General features: G+C 37.7%; 1 protein-coding gene across 3 annotated transcripts in view; it reads right to left on the bottom strand.

Moving 5' to 3' along the window:
• mRRF2 (mitochondrial ribosome recycling factor 2) overlaps window positions 1-26,881 on the bottom strand; it is a 464,036-nt gene that overhangs the window by 125,027 nt on the left and 312,128 nt on the right. For all 3 annotated transcript variants that reach the window (XM_068384901.1, XM_068384905.1, XM_068384907.1), the window contains exons 10-11: window positions 21,241-21,379; window positions 12,847-12,963 (exon numbers count right to left, since the gene is read on the bottom strand). In XM_068384901.1, coding sequence (XP_068241002.1) covers window positions 12,847-12,963; window positions 21,241-21,379 — 256 coding nt within the window. The remainder of the gene's footprint in view (window positions 1-12,846; window positions 12,964-21,240; window positions 21,380-26,881) is intronic.

The raw sequence follows: 26,881 nt of genomic DNA, 5'->3' as shown, positions 1-26,881 counted from the left end.
ATAGGCCCCTTCCCTCCCCCCCTCTTGGTTCTTTTACGATGTCCGAGCCATTGTCTTTCCTGAGCCGCCGTCCTGCAACCTTACCATTGCTGGTGGGTTGCCGGGCAGACCCCCTCTCCTCAGCTGACGACTGTCGGCGACTGACGGCTTCCGGCGGCCATGACGGCTGTGGGTGGGAGGTCCCTTCTGTCACCAAGGTTCTCCAGTTCTCCCTTGAACTGCTGGCCACAACTTCTGTTGTCGGCAGGTTGCTCTGGCCGGCAGTAGACCGGCACAGATAGGTACTGACTCAGTTGGTAGCATGCCGACTGTACTAGTGCTGCCGGAGGCTGGCCTGCAGTGGTAAGCCGGCAATAGTACTGTGGCTATATGGAAGCTTGAATGTTACATTCTCCCCTTCCATTTAAACCTTCTTTTCGGAGAAAGGCAGTAAAATTAGACTTTTACATCCTTTATTACTGTATACATACACAGTAATAGATAGCCTTCACTCCATGCTTTCTCACTCTCTCTCTTAGCTAGCATGCTAGATGTTCCGGCAAGAGCTAGCTAATCCGGAAACATGCCAGCTGAACTACAGTATATGTCTATACAGGTAGTCAGTATATTTGCAGTATAGTATATACGGCAGATGGAAAACTAAAGTATATATTATACTAGTAGTTATTACAATATATCTTGGGTATCCCTGCCCAGGTATTTGCTGAACCCAATCCTATTTTGATAGAATAATATTTCGTCAATATTCTGATTTGAAATCAGTTTCCATTTACCCTACAATATTAAATTTCGTAAAGGGCTGGCCACAGCAAATAGATTGGGTGGGATACACAAATATATGTCTTTTATCTCTTCTAATCCAGTTGGCCGCCAGATGGAGCAGCACACTGGCTGAACTACATTAGATTTAATTATACAGTAGCCATTAATTTGCAGTATGGTATATACTGCTAATAGAAAACTATAGTATGATTATACAGTAGTTATATCTACATATCTTGGGTACCCTTGTGCGAGCTTCTGCTGGTACCGCTCCTATATCGAAAGAATGGTATTCCTCCGATACTCTGATTGTGAAATCAGTCCTCCTTACCTCACAGTGTTAAGTATAAGGGGGTACAGTGCCTTGTACACTTCTCTACAACTAGGTGTTCGACCCCCTTTTTACCTGGAATTCCCCATTTGGAGGAATCTCCTTATCTTAATACTGAGGGGAGGTAACAGCATTGGCTCGCAGGGGATACACAAGTATGTGTCTCCCACTATCCCTTTATAGCTTCCTGTCCTAAGCTATTTTGTCAAAAGATGACTTTTGCAAATTGTTTATCAGTGTGATAATTAATTGAATACTCATTTCTGTTCTCCTTTAATTGAATACTCATTTCTGTTCTCCTTTCCTTACAGGAGGAACACCAGATGATGCATCACAGTCTTCTGCAGGAATAAGAGTGAGTATTTTCACGGACATAATACATGCAGGTTTCATAACAACTTATGCATTTGGGTGTGAGGTTTCTAAAATCTCTCCGAAACCATACCTACCAATATTACAGCTCCCTAAAGGTGCGACATCCTATCCCTTATCCCTCCTTTCTCCACTCCAGTTCGAGGGGAGGAGGTGGGGATGGGGGATACCCGCCCCCCTCGCTGCCAGTGCATACACGATGGCAGTCTCAAGCTGTCGAACTACGGTTGGTTTGGTTTCAGGTGTTGTCTGAAACAAAAATGCAGTTCAGTTACGAACTCGCAAAACACGTAAACTCTACGGGAATTGGACCAAAGATTTCACTTATTTATTGTGGTAACTGGCAAATTAGTGATCCTTTTACTGGCTCGTAGTGATAACAACGACGGCAGTCACTGATTCACTGTCACATCTGACTCCGCCACCGAGAGCCGGCAGTGTGTGCCCTGGGTCACCACCCAGTCAATAGCTGGGTTGGTATGCCTTCAGTCGGCAGCCCGCCGACAACCGGGGGACTGCCGACAGCCCGAGGGGTCGCCGACGATTCAGCGGGGTGCTGGCTATGCGTATAGTTTTCACCACTACCCAGTCACATTGAATACTGGCTAGGATGGAGTGCCTTCTGTTGGCGACCCACTGACGACCGACAAGTCACTGACATGCCGGAGAACTGCTAGCCATATCGGTACCGAAGTACTGTGTCAGTTGACTTATCCCCAAGTACTAGCCTTGACGGTAATATGCCAGTTGTATAGGTGTATACAATACCCTGTACATCTGTAGTATAAGACCATATCACAGACAGAAATCTTTGGTACATAACCATACAATAGAATAGTTTTCCAGTACGCTGTGCTTCTAAGCACAATCTCTTGCTGAGACCTACCTGATTTGGGGACTCACTTCCCCCCTTTCTTACGCTGACTCTTCATCAGTCTCTTTGATTCTCATTATTAATTCCCTGGATGTAGGCACTGTTTACGCTACTCTATCCTTATGGGCTAGAATCTTCCATTGGGCCCCACTTAAAGAGTATGCTCTAGAATCAATAATTAGGAAGGCCACAACAGTTGGCTTGAGGGATTCACACGTATGTGTCTATCCTATTCTTTTCCAGCGTACTTATCCTAAGCTTTATACAATAGAAAGGAATCTTCTATTACAGTGAAACACGACACTGAGAAGCTGAAATAGGCAAACGGTCAGGTATGACCTAAAAGGAGGACGGAAAAGTTTCTTAGTTCTCCTTGGGATGTTAAACAGTATCCCACAGTTACAATGAAAGTTGTTCCACAAACGGTCAGATATGTACACCTTCTGATCATGCGAAGCAAACAGACGCTTCTGGTAGGAGGGAGGTTCCTTCCGGATCGCTGGACCGTCGATCCTTGGGTCCAAGGCCTAACCAAGATAAGACTAGATCCCCCCTGGAAGAGTATACCTTAGAGCTCTAGAGCATACTAGCGGTAAGGAAAGTAGAGTCCATCGATTTCCAGGGAAGGCTGTTTGGTGTTCACGTGAAGGACTCAAGAAAACTCTCAGTCATTCTGGACTTGTCGCCACTCAACAAGTTCCAATAAAACAGCAAGTTCAGAATGTTAATCCTTCTGACATAAGGACCTTATTCAGTAAGGGGTTTTCGCAGTCTGCCCAGACCTGAAAGATGTCTATCGGCAACTTCCAGTCAGTCACCTCCTCCCCTCCTACCTAGGATCCAAGTTACAGAAGGTAACACATATCCTAGACAAGATTCTCGTCGGACTAGATTCAATCCTAGGATCTTCACGGAATTGACAGACACAGTCAAGCGAAACCAAGCCTAGAAAGAGTTCAGGCAACAAAGGAACTGGACGACAGGCTGGGGTGGGCAGCACCGTAAACGGCTGGTCTATGAGCATCCATGGAGATGATCTGGCCCCCGGAACATCGGGGATGCAAGATAACTTCAAGAAGTCTCGATTCTCTCAAGCTCAGGGGCTTCAATGTTTATAAAAAATCATTGAAACCTGTGGTCACCCTAACTCTCCTTTCCCTTGGGGATGTAAAAGGAGATCGCAAGGTCGGTCAAGAGACTAAGGTAATCAGTCAGGATTCTAAGACGCTAACAGGGAGGAGTTTTGAACTCTCTCCAGTTCACGATAATGACAGACCCAGTGCTACGAGCACAGCTGTAAGATGCGTTAAGAGGCTGGAGAAGATACGCATCAAACGCTCGAAGAGATCTAATAGGACCAATGATGGTCATTCCTTCTTCGCTTACCCTACAATGACCAAAGGCCACAGGCCCGTAGGCCATGTTAGCCCGGTAATGGGTGGAGAAACTCTCTCCACGCAGATCAGACCTCCTCAGGCTGATCTGGGGCATCGAAGCGATAATGAGGCGTCGAAACTGTCGAGGATAAGGGACGTCGCATTTCATTAGGGAATGTTAGCCATCCCTTCCTTAAGGGAATGGCACCTATCAGCAGCTCATGTATAAATGATCCGCAAGGTGACAGCGGATCCTCTTCTCGGCCTCAAGCCAATAGAGTTGAAATGGTCCACGGACGCAGACCTATTCCTTCCCAGATGGGAACAAGTCCCCGAGCTGCAGATCAATCTCTTTATCACGAGCGTCATCAAGATACTATCTCAATATATAGCCCCATATGAGGATCCTCTAGTGGAGATAACAGACATCATGTCTCTAGAATAGAAGGGATGGACTTAGGAATTCCTGTTCAGCCCATCCAATCTCCTGCGGAAGGCCCTCTACATGCTGAGACCCTTCCAGGGAAGAGGGGCTCTGTTGGCTCCCAGGTAGCCCAAGAGCACCCCGTTCCCTGTAATGAAGGAACTGAGGCTGAGGCTGGTCCTAGTTCTGCACCTAGGATTATCCAGGAGGTTCAGAAGTTTTCTGCCTTCGATTTATCACAGAGCACCTGATCCTTTCATCTTATGAATTCCTTGCCCTAACGGTTAGGAAAAAGACTTGGGATCTCAAAAGGCAAATAGAATTCCTAGAAGAATACAAGTCTAGTCAACTAGAAGACAATACGAGTCTTCTTGGGAAAAGTAAGTTGCTTTGTAAAGCAAAAGGACCGAAAGGAATCTCATGATCTTCTGCCTGTCCTTCTCTGTCCACCCCTATAATCAAGGTCTGGTGGCCAACAGCACGATGGCCTTTGAGAAAGGAGGCAGTGCATCCTTGGATACTATGAGAAGATTGGTTCCTCGGCCCTGTCCCCATATGAACCCTTGAGTAAGCACCAAGAGTATGGCCGGCTTTGCGAGAGAGGTCGCTTGATTGGATCTTTGGATCCATGGACCAATATCTATGTGCAAGTCAGCCTCAACTAGACCTCTTCTATATGCCCTTTAAGTGGATCTGACGAATGAAATCTTTAATAAGATTCCGAAGACTTGTGCAGGCTTAGGCCTGCAGCACCACCAAAGCCCATCTCATGGTCTTTGGACAAGGTCCTACATTATGCCTCACCTGTGAACAATGAGGATTGTTCCCTCAAGGATCTAACTCAAAAGGTTATTTTTCTGTTCGCTATAGCCTCTGGGGCTAAAGTTAGTGAAATAGTGGCCCTATCTGGGGATGAGGGCCACATTAAGTGGGAGAACTGCATCTCTTTCCTGATCCAACCTTTCTCACTATGGACAAGCTACCCACTAAGAGGTGGGGTTCCAGGAGAATCTGCCCACTGAAGGAAGATGTCTCACTAGGTCTGTTAGAGTGCCTAAGGTCTATCTTCGTAGAACTTCAGACTTCAGGAGAAACAGCTCTTTACAGGAGAAACCTTTGGATCAAACTATCCCTACAACCGAGGGCGAAGCTCACCTACCTTATTCGCGGAGCGGATCCTGACAGTACTCCTGCAGATAAAAGATCCGAGGAAAGTTGCTTCATCACTGAACCTTTCAGTGTGTGGACTTCAGCCTCTTCGCTCACTTACTGATCGGAGGTTGTCCAATGTGTCTTACAGACACTATACTAAGCAAATCTATGGATTGAAGCATTATGTGGTGGCGGCAGGTGCTATTTTGGACCCTGTCATCTAGCTCTGCGATGAACAGTAAATTGATTGGGACTATCAATTAAAAGGAGAAGGGGTCAGCAATTTTCGTGTGACCTCCCTTTGAATAAGTGTTGCCAAGGTAACACCAAATATGTTCAGAATCTCAGGTGTGAAATTATACGGATAACACTAGTGCCGTGTGTACATAGTACACAGTGTTGTTAGACTACATCATGTACAGAAATTATAAAGAGAAGTCTTATTAAAAGAGCTCTTCTTCAGTCTGAGAGTGGCACTCATCATTTCTTCCCCTTTCAAAAAAGGGAACATTAATTTCTGTATATGTCTCTTGTATAATTTCCTTATCATGCTACATTCATTTAGCATGTAGTCATATATTAGAAATAAATGTCTATTAAAATGCAGTTGCGCCATAATTCGCCCGACAATTGCGGTTTAAGATGCCAGAGTTCCTTGACAATGATATTGGTTCGGCAATATATACAAACCTTGAGACCGTTTGTATTCTCAGTGTATACTTATGTTTGTTCATACAATATATACTACCTTGAGGCCCCTTTTCTAACATCTACAATGACTCTTCCCTGCAGGGGGCAGGAAGCACTAACATTGTAATGCTTAGTGATAATGATGGATAACGATAACGTCATTTGTCTCAATTGGCCCTTTTGACCGTAGAAATATTGTTCCAAGGTTAAGGTACTGATGAAAATCCACAGATACATTAATTCTCTGGTATGCTTCCATCAGGACGTCATGGCTTGAGCCCAAAAAACGGATTTTGATTGAAGCGAAAAATCTATTTTTGGGTGAGATGGCCATGGCGACCTGATGGACCAACCCTTCTTTTCTATGAAAAGTTCTTCACAGTTTCCCTCCCGAAGTATTGTATCTGTGGCACCATGCTCAATGCTACAAGGAATGACCGCCAGAGGGAATTGGCGCGATTGTGATACGATAGTAGTAGGGGAACTAGGGTAACCTCTAATGCGGCTACCCTTCTAATTCTGCCACGTATCCCCCTCGAAGCGTAAAGGCTATTCGGGGTGCAGATTTCCACGTGGCATGTCAAGAATACATCCCCTGATTATATACGATATCCTTGAGAGTAAATCTTAAGGGTACTCGCGCCAGAAGTTAGAATTCTGTGAAACCTTTGGTTTGATTCTCTGGGAATATCACTGTAGTCATATATACCCTTGGGAAGCTACTAAAGGAACCTTCCATCAGGACGTCATGGCCATCTCACTCAAAAATAGATATTTTGCTTCGCTCAAAATCTGTTATATATATATATATATATATATATATATATATATATATATATATATATATATATATACTGTATATGTATATATGTGTGTGTATAAATGTATACTGTATATTTATATAAGATATGAGACAGGCACTGGACGAAGAGCATAAGTGGCACTGCAGTCTAAATGGAGTTATCAGTACTGCATTCTTCCCAAGGATTTCCTGTGCCCTATTATGTGATATGGGACCTTACACTTGTATCTACATGGTTTAGTAAGGCATTGAACACATGTGGGTTTTTACATTTAATGAAAGTAGAATCCTTATTAGATAGGCCTCTCAAAGTGATCATGTTTTGGATGCTCTGCCATTTTTTTTAAATTCTATAAGCGCTTTTGTTGTTACTGAATAGTGTAGTGGCCATGGCTGATGGTATGGATAATAATGACTACCAGTATGCTTTTATTAGTAAATATGAGTCAGTTATTGGTAACATATGTTAATGTATTAATAACCCTGGACCTTAACATAGTTTAAAAGAAAGTCAAAGCCTGACATGGAGAAATTTAATATTGTTAAAAAAAGCAAGGCTTATGGTAGACATTGTACTATTAAACTTGTAGAAGCAAAGAAAACAGGCCCTTATTGTGTTGACCGGTGTTTTGGAAAAGTTTATGGACTTCATGATAGATGCATTGTTTAATAAATATTGGGTATGGGAGAATACAATGCTAAGAGAGCGCATTTGCAGATATTCAGGGGTTAGTGCTGGTAAAACAGTGAAGGAAACCTGCAAAGGAAAGTGCCCTCATGAAAGCAATATTGTATAGTGTGATGTAAGGAGGTAAGTAGTGAGTGTCTGCAAAAAGGATTTTGTTCCATGTTTGGAATAAGGGAAAAGAGGGTGCGTTTGGTTTTTCTGGAAGTTAACACAGAACACAATTGTGGCTGACCAACACAGAAAAACACCTTAGGTAAAACAAATGTGTTCAGGGAAAAAGTGGACCTTGTTCATACACACAGTCAGGATGCCAAAAAACTCAAATCAATCAATCTATCATAAACAAATGCTGTTCACCTTGTGCTCTCATTATTGTTGTGCAAAATCTCATATCTGCGAGTACGTGGACTTGAAACAAATTTAACATTAGTTACATGCCTGCAGTTATTGATGTGTGCAACACTTATGATATTTTACACCTACTACAGCAAAAGTTGAATGAAATGCAATATGTTATTTGCACACAGTGTGCTCTCAACAAAGGCTAAACCTGCACTTGATAGTTCTAGCAGTGATGAAACTATGATTTTATGGCATTATGTTTTGACCTGAAACAAACATTGAGGACACACAAGTTTAGTATTAAAATGGCTTTTTGTAAAATAAAGTTGTAGACATACAACTTTGTGCTTTATATGTCAAATCTGAAATTGGCCATGTCCGTGTGGGATAAAATTATGGCATGGGAAAGGTTGTATCATTATTATTATTATCATTGTTATTATTATTATTACTATTATTATTATTATTATCATTACTTGCTAGGCTACAACCCTAGTTGGAAAAGCACGATGCTATAAGCCCAGTGGCCACAACAGGGAAAATAACCCAGTGAGGAAATGAAACAAGGAAACATAAAATATTCTAAGAACAGTAGCAACATTAAAATAAATATTTCCTATATAAACTATAAAAACTTTACCAAAACAAGAGGAAGAGAAATTAGATAGAATAGTGTGCCCGAGTGTACCCTCAAGCAAGAGAACTTTAACCCAAGACAGTGGAAGACCATGGTACATAGGCTATGGCACTACCCAAGACTAGAGAACAATGGTTTGATTTTGGAGTGTCCTTCTCCTAGAAGAGCTGCTTACCATAGCTAGAGAGTCTCTTCTACCCTTACCAAGAGGAAATTGGCCACTGAACAATTACAGTGCAGTAACCCCTTGTGTGAAGAAGAATTGTTTGGTAATCTCAGTGTTGTCAGGTGTATGAGGACAGAGGAGAATATGTAAAGAAAAGTCCAGATAATTCGGTGTATATGTAGGCAAAGGGTAAGTGAACCGTAACCAGAGTGAGAGATCCAATGTAATAATGTCTGGCCAGTCAAAGGACCCCGTAACTCTCTAGTGGTAGTATCTCAACAGATACTTAGTTGTGTTGACCATCACATTGATGTTAACATGTTGAAAATCAGATTAATCTTGTTCTCTTCTCTGATAATTGTGCTGGACAAAATAAGAATATCAACATCGTCCTAGGATGCCTATATCTAATATACAGTAAAAGGTTCGTCATAATTGAACATTACTCCTTGGTGTCTGGGCACTTTTATGGGCCTTGTGATCCATATTTTTGGAATAGAGAAGTGAAGTTAAGGAGGGAGGCCATGGTAGTTAGTATCTATGAGTACACTTTACTCATTAAAAATGCTTTAAAATATTGCTTACCACTTTTATCTTCTTCAATCATATATTACAAAACAGACATTGAAAACTATAAACTTGAAGAATGCCTACTTCATTGTGTATGATCTTAGATATGGAGAGGGATATGTAGACAAAACACATTTGGACATTACAGAAAATTCTGACCAGGATCAGATCCAACTCATAAAGAGTACATGAAAGTTCTCATGCAAAGCCCTTGGTATGTATGATGTAATCCTGACTAACAAGGTACACCTCCCACATACCTCTGTTGAAGGAGAAGCTACGAGATATAATAGATCTCATTTTCTACATTGCTCTACCCAAGAGTGCCCAGTACTTCAAAGCAGGCTTGATGATAACACTGAAAAAGGGATTAAGACAAGTGAAGATGCTAATGTGGCTACACAACACTGCTACTAGATTAGTCATTATGTCCTATCAACTTCTTAACTTCGAATGTAGAGGATAGCAAACATAGTTGCGAGTACTGAAAAGTTTCTCTCTATCTTTAATTCTATTTATTACTGACAAGTGCAGGGAATCTATGTATCCCTTTCATATGTAATGAAGGGGACTGACTCAGAAGCCAATGGAAAGCTATATCCTGAAAAAAATGTGATAATAGCCTTCACATATGACTGACCACCCATGTCTACTCCAGCATGAGTGCAGATGTAAAATATCTGTAAATAAGCCCTACTAAATAATGAGAGAGCTATGAATAGTGGATAACTTTATCTTCTGTTAAGACTACCAAAGGTCGACTCTGAATGAAGTAAGGTAAATGGCGCAACTAGGTACAGAATAACCCCTAGTGTACGAAGAATTACTGAGATCAGGTGAGCAAGCCTAACAATGGGCGTCAGAAGAAGACGATTAATGATGTCTAGCAGCTGAAGAGTTATTATTGTTACTTGTGTGAGAGAACTGTTGAGTGGCTACCTGTAAAGCCTTCACTACAAAAAAAAGAGCCTATGAAGAGTCAAATATATCACCAACTGAGGGTATTGGCAAGGCACTAATTAACCCTGAAGAGACTGGATGAGGCAGAAGTCATGGAGGAGATAGAGTTGTTAGTATCTAACTAGAGCGAAAAGTAACACACAAGCCAAGCAATGCAAAATTTAGTTTGCACAAAAATCAATGATAAGAGGGATCATGATCTTTCATAACCAAGTTAAAACTTAACTAACTGGAAGATCATCAAAAAGACAATTCAAATACTGTTCCAGCTGGTAATGTTGCTTGAGGATCATAAGGTCCTTCAGTGATTCTATCTTGATTAGCACAGAAAGAACGCCAGCAGGTGCAAGAGTAATGTTATAGGAATAAGAAGACATGATATACCAGAAACTGTTAAAATCTCAGAAACCAAAACACTACTAAGGTTATCAGAAACTCTTGAGCAAGCTTTTTAACTTCACATCTAATTGAGCGAGCAAAACTTGACGTCTAACTAGCAGCAAAGGTATATTCAAAACGTTTTATATGTAATTGGATGCACTAAACTGTCCGTTTTACTTGTTTCTGGCGGTTTTACTGAGAGTGCAATTATCCCTCTGCTGAGTAACATAAATTTCCCTGGCCACAAAAACCTGGGTCTTCTCCAAACTAAAAATTCCTGGGTCACTATTGCTAATGCTAGAGCCCCATTTGGTGTCAGTAGCCTAGTGATAAAACTACCATGAGTATCTTGCTGCAAGGCGGTCATCTCACTTCTCATCTCCTCTTTCAAAGCATCTACCAGAATCATGAAAGCAGGGTCTAACTTAAGCATCTGGGCTTCATCAACTCTTCCTATTGATGCCCCAGATACTCTCAAGAAATTACTCATTTTCTCTGTATTAGAATATGCAAAGTGTATCCTGTTTCAGGCCTAGCATCCCTATCTTTGTTTCTAGACTCTGCATAGCTCAAGCATGCTTGTATTTCCTGCAGGAAAGAGGAGGTGCACTCCTCACAACAGTCGGCCATGAAACACTGTTATGGGAGATGGGGCACCATGTGAGTAGTTTAAAAAGCTTGGAAAGCTACTTAGCACTGAACTTTGAGCAAGTCTGAGCTTCAGGAAACTTATGAGACATACCTCAGTCTCCTGCCTCAGACAGCTAAAATAAAACAAAAAACACAAAATACGTCGGAGCCAAATTATGCATATGGGCATGCTGCAGTCAAATGAGAAAATAAGCCATAATTTATCTAGGTCACCACTATGCTTGGCAATATCTGCATGAATGATTTAGGGAGCATTATAGAGAGTGGGAGTATTGTAACTATTAGGGGATTCTCAAAATTTGCTTCAAGAATATGTCGAATCTGTTCCTTCCAGACAGCAATGAACTTTGGGAAGATTTATTGAAAAGGATTATCTCATCATTATTACTAGCTAACCAGATCACTGAGTTAACATTTTCAACTCACATAACAGTTCTTTAACAAAACTTAAAAATGCTTTGACACGATATTGAGAGGGAATTTTCTTGAAAGACAGCCAAACCTCCTAAATGATATCTACCCTTGTGCTTACATATCTCTCTAAAGCCTCTGATTGAAACTCTAAATCAAGTCCCTTCATCCAATTCCACTGGTGTTTGCTTTTTAAAAGGCAAGTCAGTAACCAGTAACCGATGTCTAATAAGGTTGCATGCACTTGACATTGGATGTCAAAGAGTCTTTCTTTTGCAAGGACAAAACCTCTGGTAAATAAACATCAAGAAACAGCATAAAAGAAAGAAAATTTAAAATTTAGAGCAATTGGGTAATTCCTTCATATAAGCTGATTGTATGCTTCAATTTATTTCTTTTAAAGAATTAGCTTCATGGCTCAGCTAATGACAAAGTTATAAATTAACCCTTTTTACAGGATGGGACCCGTAGTGTAAGGAAAAGTTTATTAGTTATGAAATAAAAATTAGGTTACTGTATTGTGAACTAAGAAGCGTCAAAGCTTTTCTCTTCAAGCACCTGTGATGGGCTATATAGATCAACAAAGATTTCAAACAGATTTATTTTGGTTAGCCTGAAATTTTACCTTTACATGTGACTTTTCTACTTTTTATAGTTTTCTTTAAACTAATGATTACTTCTATTGTATCTTCAACAGCTAAATATCATCATAATATATTGGTTTATATATAAGTTTTGTGTATTTACTTTTTTATCATTACTAATTGATAAAAATTGGTAAAGCAATAGACTTGTGTAACTGTCCAATAAAATAGCTAACTTTAAAATCTAAACTAAATACTGTCATCACCTTCCAACCTTATGAGAAAAAATAGAAACAATCAAAATTTGACTGAGTTTTATCATAATTTATGTGATAAGCCACTATACTAAAAAGAATTTCAGTAGAGTAATAAGATATTTAATATCTATATTACTCCCTGCATATAAAATTTCAGATTTTAACAAATAAAAAGTGTTGAAGACTACCCTATTATAGTTAATAAATAATTTAGGGATTTGTTTATAAGCTCTATAACGATGGACAGTTTAGCTGTCCTTTGTTATAATTTGACTAGAGTTCATAGATGATTATGTACATACCCATAAGCTTTATATAATTGATGTCTTAAGCGGGAAAATTACAATGAAAGGATAAATATGAGTCGATATGTTCATAGCATATAGTGTTACAGATAAAAAAAGAACAGAACTCACCAGAAAGAACAATTTGTCCTGTGTCTTCATCAGTAGTCACCTTCAAGCTAGGATCCTCCTTCTGTAGTTGATCTAATGCTTCTTCAAGGTGTTTACTCTGGGAAAGAGATGGTGCCTCTGAAAATTGAAAAGTTGAACCAAGACAAATTATTAACAATAACAAGACCGATTAAATATAAAGGTAGACCAGGGGTGAATTCAGGACATTAAAATAACACACTACACTACATAATCATAAAATGTTCTATCAACACAACTTGGTCTTTATAAATGATACAAAATTAAAAGAAAAAGAAAAGTCTTTTACACTCCTTGATAAAGAGTCAATCAAATATATGAACATATATTCTGTCCAGTAGGCTTAAAACTCAATCTCTTTCATCAACTGTTCGCTTGTATTAGTAGATAATATATTGTACATTTAAGAACATCCTGTAAATCTAAACAAAAATTCTTTTCATATTATGGACCTGAACTTCAGTATTTCTGTATTAAAAATAATGTCATAATATTTTGGATCTATTTAAAAAACAAATAGCTTCTTGAGTTTTTTACACTTTACTGCTTATTGTCAACATATGTAACTCTAACACTATTGAGAACATTCGCACCAATTTGTACAAGGTAAAAGAAATTAAAAAGTTTATTGTTATTCTTAACCCCAGATAGAAAGTATTTTAAATATAATATTATAGTCAATCATAGCTTTTATACAGAGTTAAACTTATTGATAATTATTGCTTAGACACATGAATCGTAGCCTAAAATGTTAGGATAAATTGGAATTCATGATATCTCTCTCTTATACATGTGCCATACAATACATTAACTTGATACATACAAATCTTTGTTTCCTTGAAAGAGTGGCAGTTATTATTAACATAATTACTTGCTAAGCTACAATCGCAGTTGGAAAAGCAGGAAGGTATAAGGCTCAAACAGGGGAAATATCCAAGTGAAGAAAGGAAATAAGGAAATAAACAAACTACAAACAAGAGAAATAATGAATAATTAAAATAAAATGTTTTAAGATCAGCAATATAATAAATAAATCTCTCATACACAAACCATAAAAGTGTGCCCGAGTGCACCATCAAGAAAGAGAACTCTAACCCAAGACAATGGAAGACCAAGGTTCAGAGGCTATGGCACTACCAAAGACTAGAGAATAATGATTTGATTTTGGAGTGTCTCTCTCCTCGAAGAGCTGCTTACCATAGCTAAAGAGTCTCTTCTACCATTAGCAAGAGGAAAGTAGCCACTGAATGATTACAATGCAATAGTTAACCTTTTGAGCGAAGAAGAATTGTTAGGTAATCTGTGATGTTAGGTGTATAAGAACAGAATTGCACAGAACAGATGCTCAGTATGGAAGCTCACCTGCATCAACGTCTGATCCAGACATTGTGGAAGCGCATGTCCGATTGTTACCAAAAAGTCAAAACAAAACTGCATTTCAGGATCTCTCATTCCTTTCACTCTAAAAGAAGTCATGCCGTTACCCCCAAGAATGGGAAGGGGGGTTATTCTTGCCCTGCTAGTCTCCTCTGTAGGAAGGATAGTAAGAAGGATTGAAGGTCCTTGCCACTAACTACTAAATCAAGGAGATAGAGATGATCTTCTATCCTTCAGAATGGCTAGCTGTAATTGGCCATTATCACTACCAAGTGCTTTATTATACACATTGGAAAATTAGCAAAGTAGAAGTGCTGCAAGCATTCCCGGTAGGTTGAAAAGCAGAAATCATCTTCCAGACGTTAGGAAATTTAGGTGAGTACCTCATCCCTTATCCTATATACATGTCTGAGAGGCCTAAAGAACCTTATCTAATATTTTCTAATCCACAGATAAAGAAAAGGGCTTTATACTCTATATGTCGAAGTGATTCCCTTACAGAAGGGTAAGAGGGGACAATAGCCAAACCCGTCAGTAGGAGAGTGCTGATTGAAAGTTCTCAAAAGATAAGCATGAACACTTAGGGAAGGGTACACAATTGGAAGCACTGGGCTCACAACTAATAGTTAATTTCCTCAAAATCCGAAGCTGAGAAAACCTCCTGTAGGACAGAGGGAATGTTTCTAATTTTCATTGAAATTAAAATAATTATAATTGAAATTATTAAGATTACTTATTTTTTCAATTTCAATCCTTTCATTTATGAGAGAGAGAGAGAGAGAGAGAGAGAGAGAGAGAGAGAGAGAGAGAGAGAGAGAGAGAGAGAGAGAGAGAGAGAGAGAAATATTATTAACTTTAATAATACCTGTATGATAATTATTATTATTATTAAAAGTATTATATATACATATATATATATATATATATATATATATATATATATATATATATATATATATAAATATATATACTGTATATATATACATATATATATATATATAATATATATATATATATATATATATATATATATATTATATATATACATATGTATATATATATATATAATATATATATTTATATATATATATATATATATATATATATATATATATATATATATATATATAAATTAATACTTTTAATAATTATTATTATATTATCAAAATTATTATTCCTATTGATTCTCTCTCTCTCTCTCTCTCTCTCTCTCTCTCTCTCTCTCTCTCTCTCTCTCTCTCTCTCTCTCTCTCTCTCTCTCTCTCTTCACCAAACAGAGCATAAAAACTGTAAAGAAAACACAAAAGCTAATAGGTTACATATTGAGACAATTCAAATACAGAAACAAAGTCACTGTATTACAGCTGTACATATCACTACTAAGACCCCATCTAGAATACAGAGCCAAATTCTGGGCTCCAAGTATTCAGAAGGATATAGATAGACTAGAAGCAGTACAAACTAGGCCACCAAACTCGATCCAACAGTAAGACAATTTGAATATAGACGGAGGATGGAATGTTTGAACTTATTTGATATACAAACTCGACGACTAAGGGGACAGTTAATATAGGCATTCAAAATTCTTAAAGAAATAACAAATGTAGATTACTACAATCTATTCACGCTTAGCTCAAATCAGTCCAGAGGTAACGGATACAAACTGGAATTGAAAAGATACAACACAACACAATGTGGTAATTCCTTTACATACAATATAGCAAATACTTGGAATAGGCTTCTAGCGGATTTGGTAAACAGTAACACGTTAAACGAGGTCAGGAATAGGTTAGACAAGATCATAAGAACTCTCTAAATGCTTAAACTCAATCGCTCTACCAAAGACCAAATGGAGTCTCCGTGGATGGACTAAAAATCTTTAAGACATCCAAAATCATTGTAGCTCGTCGTCGTTTAAAAAACTCTCTCTCTCTCTCTCTCTCTCTCTCTCTCTCTCTCTCTCTCTCTCTCTCTCTCTCTCTCTCTCTCTCTCTCTCTCTCTCTCTCTGTGCGTGTGTGTGTGGATAAGAGAAGGAAAAGCGAATAGATGAATAAATGGTAGTGAGGATGGAACAAGTTCATGGATGAACATGCAGTCCGAGGAGTTTCCTTTGCTTTGGGTCATGGATTGGAAGTGGAAGAAAAGACTATGGAAAATGAAAATTGACAAGGAATTTTTGATAAAAGGGAAAAAGGTAAAAGTAGTAAGCCTAGTAGGGATGAAAAAAAAGGTGATAGGAAGGATGACAGGGAAGGTAAGAGTGACAAGAAGCATAGAAAAAGGGTTAGGATGAGAGTGAGGATGATTATGAATGGGTGAAAGTGGTAAGAAGATCGGTAAAAAGAATATGATTAAGAACAAAAGCTTAGGTGTAAAGTATGATTCATTGTATTCAAATGGGGAAGAGTCAATCAAGAATGATTTAGCCGTAGACATGATAGGGAGAGTGTACATGAAGAAGTATATATGACAATCATTATGAGAAAGGTACCACGCTGTGAAAATTTAATGAACATAGTAGTAGAGATGCATGTGACTTTTTCCATGAGTATCAAAAAGTATTGTCAAGCTAAGTATGGAAATAGCAAGATAGTTTGGGCTCAAGAATTGGGTGATTATTTGACAGGATGTTTGTTAACTATGTTGATTGATTGATTTAAAGTTTTCTGGCATCCTGACATCTAAGGTTATTGACGCCAATTAACGTTAACTATGTATGGGGTAATAATGAGTGTAGGGGTTCTTGAGTAAAGTAGAATTATTGAAGAGACAAAAAAATATATGAAAGGAAATGTTAATATAGGAGTATAAATAACCTACATGAAGCATGAATAAATGTAAGTGAATCCTTGACATCCAGAATCCTGAATTGTTTAATAAAGCTGAGAAAATATATTAAATGATTGACAGGGAGTTGGCTGCAATAAAATTTTGTGTGAATGCAGTTAAAATATTTTTGTATGGCATCAAACTTACCGTGCGTACAGATCATCAACTCTTAGTGTACTGTATATGATTAAAAAAGAGTGTGTGAACAAAAGTGTTGTGGGGATGGAACAATATTTGGATGAATCTTCTGATTTTAAGTTAGATTGTGTACTTGAAAGTAAGAATGCAATAGCAGATGCAACGTAAATAATGCATGGAAAGATGGAGGATAACAAGAGTGGTTAAAATTCTGAAGGTTTGACCGTGAAACAAAGTTTCAAAGGGGAATATACGGTATTTGAATGTTTTAAGTGGTTTATATAATTTGGTACAGAATGATTTCAATATCGAAATACCTAGTAGCATAAATGAGCTGAAAGCAAGCCTGTGAACGAAGTAACATAGAGAATTGTATTAAAGGAGAGTAATGTGCTCAAAGGCAATACATTATCAAAGACAATAATAGAGTTAAGTATCTTGTATGACGTAACTGTGTATTTGAATTTGGATGGAATCAACTGATGTAATATAGGGAATATAAGGAGATTGAAAAGGAACATATTTTGAGAATCCAATATAGCAAGGAATATTGCAACTTGAGTTGACCCCTTTACCATTAGACCACAGTATAGTGGTCTGATGGTAAAGGGATCAACTATAACCTGAGTTTTGACTTGGTACAGGCTCGAATCCTTGACTAACCAGAAACTGTTATTATAAAGTTAATCCCCCCTTGGGTCTCTGATTGCGAAGCAGAGCGAATTTGATATTAAGAGGTATTTATGGCTAATATGAATATGTGTATACTATATATATATATATATATATATATATATATATATATATATATATATATATATATATATATATATACAGCAATACCTTGAGATACGAGCTTAATGCGTTCCGGGACCCGAGCTCGTATGCAAAATTGCTCGTATCTCGGATCACTTTTTCCCATATAAAATAACTAAGAAAAATTAATCCGTTCACACCCTCTGAAAAAACACCTAAAAACAGTATATTACAGTGGAAAAACATGATTTTAATTGTTCTAACTTACAACCTACACTCACAAAATAACCAATACCTATGTACTGGTTATGATCCTTAATAAAATGTGACATAAATTATGGAGTTCTTACCTTCGAGACAGACGGTAGGGGCTAACAGCGATGTGTGCGGAGGAGGAGGGAGAGAGAACAGGGAGGAGAGAGACTTGACGGCAACATGTTTGGTACGCTACACTTTTGTTACACTAAATCTATTTCTAATTTTGTTTTCATTTTAATTTTTTTACTTTTATTCTTCCGGCTTGGCTCTTTTAGCCTCGCTTTTTGACTCACTTTCACCTTCACTTTTTGCTGGCCTTTTTAAAAGGAACCTATCTAAGGATATTTGCTTTTGTCCCCCCTTCAAAATGTTACGAAAATGACGTACGCAAGTGTCGTCACAAAAGTCTAACGCACGATCACAAGCCAACTTGTCCGGGTGCCTCTTTTCCATAAAATTAGAAAACTCCTGCCACTTCGCTAACATGTCTTTGATTTCCGTCGTAGAAAGGTGGCCCTTGTTTTCCACCTCTTCCTCGCTCCTGAGCTCCTGCAACACCTCCGAATGTTGCATCTCCTGGAGCTCGATCAATTTCTGTGTCGTGAGCTCTTCCTGATGCTGCTCGACAAGGTCGTTCACGTCTGCCTATTCTACCTCCAGCCCCATGGACTTTCCAAGAGACACGATTTCATCCACCACAATAGGTTCGGGGTCATCAGGGTCTGGCGTATCGAACCATTCAAAGTCCCTCTCAGCGACGGAAGCTGGCCACAATTTCTTCCATGCTGAATTAAGAGTTCTACGTGTGACACCCTGCCATGCATCGTCAATAATTTTTAAGCAATTGACGATTTTGAAATGTTCCTTCCAAAATTCACAAAGGGTGAGATTGGTGTTGTCTGTGATATCAAAGTATTTCTTGAACAAATGCTTCGTGTACAGTTTTTTAAAGTTGGAAATTATTTGTTGGTTCATGGGCTGGAGGAGTGGTGTGGTGTTGGGCGGGAGATAAAGGACCTTGAGGAACCTGTACTCATCAAGAATGTCCTTTTCGAGACCAAGAGGGTGACCAGGGCCATTGTCAAGGACCAGGAGACATTTCATTGGCAGGTTTTTCTCGGCCAAATATTTTTTGATTGCCTGACCAAAGCACAGATTAACCCATTCTGTGAAGAAATGCCGGGTAACCCAAGCCTTAGCATTAGCGGCCACATCACTTGCAGTTTTTCTTTCTTTTGAGAACCTTCGGCTCTTGAAAGCACGTGGGTTTTCTGAGTGGTACACCAGCAGTGGCTTGACCTTACAGTCACCACTGGCATTGGCACACAAGGCTAGAGTTAACCAGTCCTACATGGGTTTATGGCCCAGTAGTCTCTTCTCCTCTGCCGTGATGAATGTCCTCCTGGGCATTTTCTTCCAGAAAAGGGCAGTTTCATCGCAGTTGAACACTTGTTGGGGGATGTATCCTTGTTCTGCGATAATTGAGGGAAAGTTTTTGACGAAGTCTGCCGCAGCTTTTGAGTCAGAGCTTGCTGCTTCCCCATGCCTCACAACCGAGTTTATCCCAGTCTGTTTTTTTTTTTAAATTATCTAACCAGCCACGACTGGCTTTGAAGGTTTCGGCTGGCGTCGAAGTCTCCCCTCTCTCAGATGCTGGCTTTCCTTTCAAGTCATCGTAGATTCTGCTGGCCTTTTCACAGATGATAGTCTCAGTCACCCTATCTCCCGCCAACTGTTTCTCCTTTATCCATATTAAAAGAAGCCTCTCCACCTCGTCATGGATATCACTGCGCAGCTTGGAAAGGATGGTTACTCCTTTGGAAGGCTTGGTGGTCTTTATAGCACCCTTCTGCTTGAGGATGGTACATATTGTTGATGTACTCCTCTCATATTGGCGACCCAGCTCAGTCACTCTTACACCACTCTCTTGTTTTTCGATTATTTCATGCTTTATCTCGATTGTCATCATACGCTTATTCTTTTCACTACCCTTGTTTGCACTCGCTTGCTTTGGACCCATTGCTTATTCACTTAATTTTGTACTGATTAACGCAAAAAGCACATAACAAATGCAAACGCTACTGCTGATGCTCGGTGATAGCTTTATGCGACGGAGATCCGACGGGAAAGACCGAGCGATACTGTCCTGGTGAGCAGCCTCCCGCACACTCGGCCACCTAGCGGCCGCATAGGGAACCGTCTTGTATCCTTGTATCTCAAATTTTTCTCCTATCTCGGGGCAAAAATTTGCTTGAAATTTTCCTCGTATCTCACATTTCTCGTATGTTGGGACACTCGTATCTCAAGGTATTACTGTTTATATAATTTCCATATTGTATTATGTATTGTATATTAGGTTATGGGATTTATTTGATTTTACATACGTTATTAGTTTTACTAAATATCATTTTATGAATAACAGTATTACAATGATTTAAAAAATGATAATTTTATCTTTTGAAAAGATAAAAAAGGAAAGATTGGGCTGAAAAGATTTTTGCAAGGAAGTTAGATTCAAAAGTGTGAGGTTTGCTTCGGCATCCCGCCACAGGGCGATGGTTCCTAGAGGGGGAGGCATTTTGCACATAGAGAAATGGAAAAGCTTTATTTTGGAGTAGGCATCAACATTTAAAAAGTTTTGAGATAAAAGCAATACGAACATCAGGGGATTTTCATGAAAATAATAAGGAAGTTACTATTATTGAATTTCCTAAGACCAGAAAAAGCCCGAAATTCCAAATGAGGATCCATTAATCAGAGTAATAAATATGGAGTCACGATGATGAAGATTTGTAGGTAGTCCCAGATAAATAATGTTAATGATAATAATGGTGACTGTTCATTCTGTGACGATGTTATGATTCTATGGCAAGAATGGCCATTTACAACCTTTCTTGAAAAAAACAAATTACCTGCTAATTACAACATTTGTAACTAAACATTGAACAGAAAATTTCTTTTTAAATCAAAAGCACAAAACATTAAGCTTAATACAATTTTAAGATATAAAACCTTACCAATTGAGCAGAAGAAAACCGGATCAGGAATCTGCAAGCCCATTAATAAGGGTACTTCTGTCTTGCTCTTCAGTGATGCCTTCTGCACACTCTTAGCTAATGACTGACTTGCAACTAATGTATCTCCAGTTCTAGTTCCCTGTTAAAAATGTCTAAGTTTAGAGAGAGGTATATGTTTAGGTTGCACACAAACTTCCTTATAAAATGAAGTGATGCAACTGTAGAGTAGGTATTATTATTGAAAAAAAAAAAGTTTCCTCATTTAAACTTTACTTTTTCTGACATTAAATAAAGATAAGCACCTACCAAATATCTAAGTAAAAATATATTCTTGTAAAATACACTAGCTTTTTCATATAAATCCGTCACTCATAAATAGCCAGCATTTGTGGCATTTTAAAAGTAATAGAGACTATGATCTTTTATTAAACAGATGGAAGGTGATCTACTCAGATGTTTCATAATTTACAATATCAAAGTTTACGATAATTCAATTACTTGACAACAATAGTGAAACAAATTCTGTATCATTAACAGTAATATCTACATTTTCAATTTGGAGGGCCAAATAAACAATGCCAAGTAGCCTGGCAGTGTTGTATGATACATTGGAGCAATGCTTGGGAAGCCTATGTTAAGAGGAGATACTTAATTCTTTCTAGCATACTAAGGTTTAACCTCACTGTGGTTAAAGAAATTTTTGTATGTGATATTTCAAGTGCTTCGGTTGTTGATGTGTGAAAATAAGAGGGAAAACTATTAATTTACAATGATATTGAAAATACTAACCAATCTTAAAAAAAAAAAAAAAAAAAAAAAAAGATGGAGAAATCTACTACTAGAAAAATCAAGTTATTAGCGAGACCAATGCAGGGCCTTTTTGTGATATGGAGTGATCATTCATAATATGAATGGGAAAACAAATATATAAGTGTCTTCACCTTAGGGTACTGAAGATATAGACCAATGCTCTTCGATACACCCTACCTATTCTTCTTAAATTCAACAGCAAGTTACAGTATCATAAACCTATTCATGAAAAACAAAGAAATGGGTAATAAAATCTTCATTGGATATATTTTCAAAGAAATTGCCATCCAATATGTTCAAATTGGTACCTTCAACATCTAGTGCATGTTTGGGAGAAAAGAGAGAGGTGATATATAACTACATTTTGATTGATTTACCAGCTTCACCTTCCAACAATGAAGTGTTATTTTTTGCCAGCCATAGAATAACATCAGCCAGAGACATTATATCCAGACAGTTATTACTAAGTACAGTGTACATTACCTATAGATACATAGGCGCCTACAGCATAATAATTACTAAAACAGTGGACTTTTTCTTTTGTTCACTTGATTATTCCTAAAATATTCATAGTTTCAATCATTATTATACACTGCTATTATGAAAATGTTTACAAGTAAAATACTACTAAAAACAGGTAATCTATCACTGGCCCCAATTCACTGAGACGCAAGGTCTTGGTTCATAATATTTGCAGCTTATGATGGGGTTAACAGAACAAAAATCCATCATAAAAAGAGGAGCATCTGTATTAGTTTTATGCATGTGCCAACTGGAACCATAAGTCTAACCATAGAAATGGTCTAAACAGATGCTGCTAAATGATCACTGTATCTGGCAGAAGGGAAATAATCATGTAAGTGGGTCTCTAAAGAAAAAACGGAACCTTAATGCTGAATTATATTTCAGTAATTACATGGTGTTCACTATTCTTTCCTATCAAAGCAAAAGATTTCTGATCTCTAACAAAAAAAAAAAAAAAAAAAATAAAAAATAATGCTCTCGTAGTTATTGGTTAAGCAGCACTATTTGTGGCAGTTTAAAGTAAACAATATCAGCGTGGGAACACCTCTAACTTCATACCCTAACAAAACTCATTACATCACTAAAATATGGTGAGGAGGTTGAAAATTTGCTAAACACCAGGTAAGTACAGTATTGAAATAATAAAATTCATTAATAAAATTTTGTATACTTCAGTGAATCTTACCTGGTGTTCACTATGCTCAATCTCAAACTCTGATGAAGGTGTAAAAGTGAGGGAAAGAGACTAAATCACTTTTAAAAGAAAAATGAATCAGTAATTCATGGAGCCTTTGTGTACCGCATAAAACTAAAATTACGTCTTTATTAGGTATCAAGAGGCACTCCCTCTTCCTTTTCTAGATATGACACAATTCAAAAATGAGAAAACATGATGTACTATTCATATGAAGGTAAGGAAAACAACAGCTAATTTTAAGCTAGCTATCACTAACACTAAATTAACTACAGAAATATGATCAAAATTGTAGAACCAATTAAAATGGTACACCTGCTGCTATTATGGAACCTAATGACTACTAATCTATATAAGAAATCCAGGCCTCCCCCAAGAAGTATTTCCTGTCAAGAAATCTATCAAACACATTTCTACAGTGCTCCAAATATCCTGATCCCTACCTTTCAAGTTCTATATGCGCCTTAAATGAATTTGGTTATATACATGACCCCTCTCATGACCCTGAACGTGACAAAATCACTGTCAGGCTCATGACTTTAGGCCTGGTGCAAAATTTACACAATTGCAGATATTTTTTTCTGCACCTCGTTACTGCCAAACTATAGCAGATATAAACTTCTGGTTAATTAGTTTATGTCAAGGAACAACTCATCTTTTTAACGATGTGAGAAAAATATCTTAACAGTATATGAAAAGCAAAGAAAATGTGAAAATATTATGAGAAAATGTAGATGTAATTTTCAAATATTCATATATATATATATATATATATATATATATATATATATATATATACATATATATATATTAGAGTATTTTCCATGAATATTGTGTAGAAATGGCTGATCTATCATACTGATTAAATGATTTTTATATAAATTTGATTGGAAATGAGCAGTGATTGGTTATAATATTAAAGTTTTTTAACAGTGAACAATGTTGTCATGTGTCAACCTGCAGTCTACCATCCTCATTCGCAAGGGTTAAGTAACAGAGACAACCGCGAATAGCGAAAATTCGTGACTACTTGGTGACCTACGATATAACCTTCCCAAAACATAGGCCACTGCCTAGGCACGGTTGACTAACACACTAGGTAACCCACTGTACTGCATTACATCGTTTTCACATGGTTTCTATCATGGTGTTGTACAGGGTGTCTACAAAGTCTGGGTACATAGGAGATTAACACATACTTTAAAAACAAAACAATTTTATTTAAATCTAATGTTAATAAATAATATTTTCAATGTGGTTTGTCAAATACAATGCCTGTGTCTTTAAATTTCTCAATCACTTTCACGATGGCAGTAAAGTAAATAGGTTGCCTAAGTGAGTGTTGAAGATTAAATTCTTCTACAATTTTGGGATAGGACCATCCTTCTCATCCACTTAAGAATACCAACTTGATTCGTTCTTCTTTAGACAGAGCCATCATTCGATCTGAACTGGTAAAATAACGTCAATAAATAGAATAGGGAAATTTCCTATGTACTCAGATTTTGTGGACTCCCTTTAGTTTATACTACCACAGCTTCCGTAAAAGGTAAGACAAGTCATAACATGAAAGTCATCGCCTCACCATGCAATGTATTAGTAACAACAAAACACTTGTTGTTACTCGCTGATACTGTAAAGTAAAAAAGGTCACTAACTGTTGATGGGTTAATGTTTCCCAACCCCCACCTTCCAACAAAACTTTTTCCATGGAAACCTTTGTCCAAGTCAGGTCTTTGTTAGTTCAAGTGAGGTCTTTTTGAGTATTTTACGATGGAAGTTATAGAAACTTGTAACAACTGCAGTATTCCATACTTGAAAGCATTTCGGTGAATTCTTTGACACGTCATCCAATGTTGATAATTTTCTTGAATCTCATAATGTAATAGCCCAACGTTTACAGTGTCCCAAGTGCAGTACTGAAACTAAGATAGCTAAGACAAAGAAGAAACGGCGTTTTGGGCGGCGGCTACTTGAAGTTAGCCAAACTGGTTGTTCTGTTTGTTTGCGGTTGAAATGAAGGTCAAATTCGGTTAAATCACATTATTTACTACAGGAAAACATATATTTTCTGTTCGAAATGATACCCTATAATAAAATAAAGCCTTTTTTTTACATTTGAAGTTTCTCTACTTCATATTTTAGATTTTTTTTGTGGTTCTATATATATATATATATATATATATATATATATATATATATATATATATATATATATAGATATATATATTGTGAATTGAGTTGAGTTCTACCCTCCCAAGTAAAACTGTTTGCAGTTCATATATCTTTTTTTGTAAACACCTCCGCTCTCGTGAACTCCCTTACATGAAACCACAGACAGGCCTCAGTCCAAAAGCAGGTCTTGGTCTGCACCATGTAGGCTTACAGCCATTAAATTACCAGGCACTTGACTTTCCCCTCTTTTTCCCAGGTCAGCCACAAGATATAAGCCAGATGTGAGAACAAGGTTTTCTCATAGAGAGGACAAAGCACCCATAGAGAAGAGGACACTTGGTCATGATTTGCCAACACCCAGAAAAGGAAGGTGTGGTCACAGATGCCATTGGACCCCAAGACACAAAGACCGCCCTATGAACTTAAAAATGACCAATCAAGAGGAAAAAGGGGATGGCCCCAAAATCTCACCTTCTCGGCCTAAGGCCTTCATCAAGAAAAGAAGTCAGTTCCTGGCCGAGAGCGGTTGGAAGAAGTTCCTGCCCAAGAGAGTGAGGAACCAGTGTCTGCTCCCCTCAGGACACAAGCCATCCCAGCTCACGAGATTCGGACTCCAAATGAGTCGCCGAAACTCATGTGTAACTCAAGGATCCACCCTTCCCTTTCTTGTCCACAACGGAGATTGGAGATAGTGACATCCTAGGTACACCTGCTTTGATAAAAGAAAGATAAGTAACGTGACCTGTGAGAATGAGAAAGTTAACAAGTGCAAAACTGAAGGGGTTTCATTGATGGGAATTCTAGTGAGCGTAATTGGAAAATAACTTCGGGAATAATTTTCTCTTTAATTCTGTGTCAGCCATTCACATCCAACATCGTTTTTTATTTTAAAGGAGCGTAAACCAAGTTATCTTATGTTCAAGTGTTATGAATTGAAGATTTTTCTTTTAACTTTAAAGTGCAAAGTGAGGGTTTTGTTGTTAGGGCACATAGAAAATAGTCAAAGACAATAGTAAACATTATTTCTCTTTTTTAGATGGTCAACCTTGTACTTATTTTTTTACCATAATTATTCTTTTGACATTTACGTTCTGTAGTTTTTCATTATATTGAGTGATTTTCAGAATGTAGAAATTAAGTGACATTTTCTTTTTTATTTTCTGCATCTAATTGTGTTTTGATTATTACTGGAGAAAATTAAACTTAATGTTTCGTCATTCCATTTTTTACTTCAATCATTTTGATTTATTAACTTCATAAAGTCGAAAACATTTCCAGTTTTTAATTGTCATTGTATGTTTTTCTCCTTAAGAATCTTACAAACATTTTTCCTTTTTTTTTCTTTTGTGAAATAAATTTAATTATGTATTAGATTTTTATAACAGAGTTTTTTTGTCCGTGATTAGACTAGGGAGAAAGGTCAGTCTGTTCTTACAT

The sequence above is a fragment of the Palaemon carinicauda genome, chromosome 1 (genome assembly GCF_036898095.1).
Source record: "Palaemon carinicauda isolate YSFRI2023 chromosome 1, ASM3689809v2, whole genome shotgun sequence".
NCBI classification, from domain to species: Eukaryota; Metazoa; Arthropoda; class Malacostraca; order Decapoda; family Palaemonidae; genus Palaemon; species Palaemon carinicauda.
This window is presented reverse-complemented; position numbering and strand designations above follow the sequence as displayed.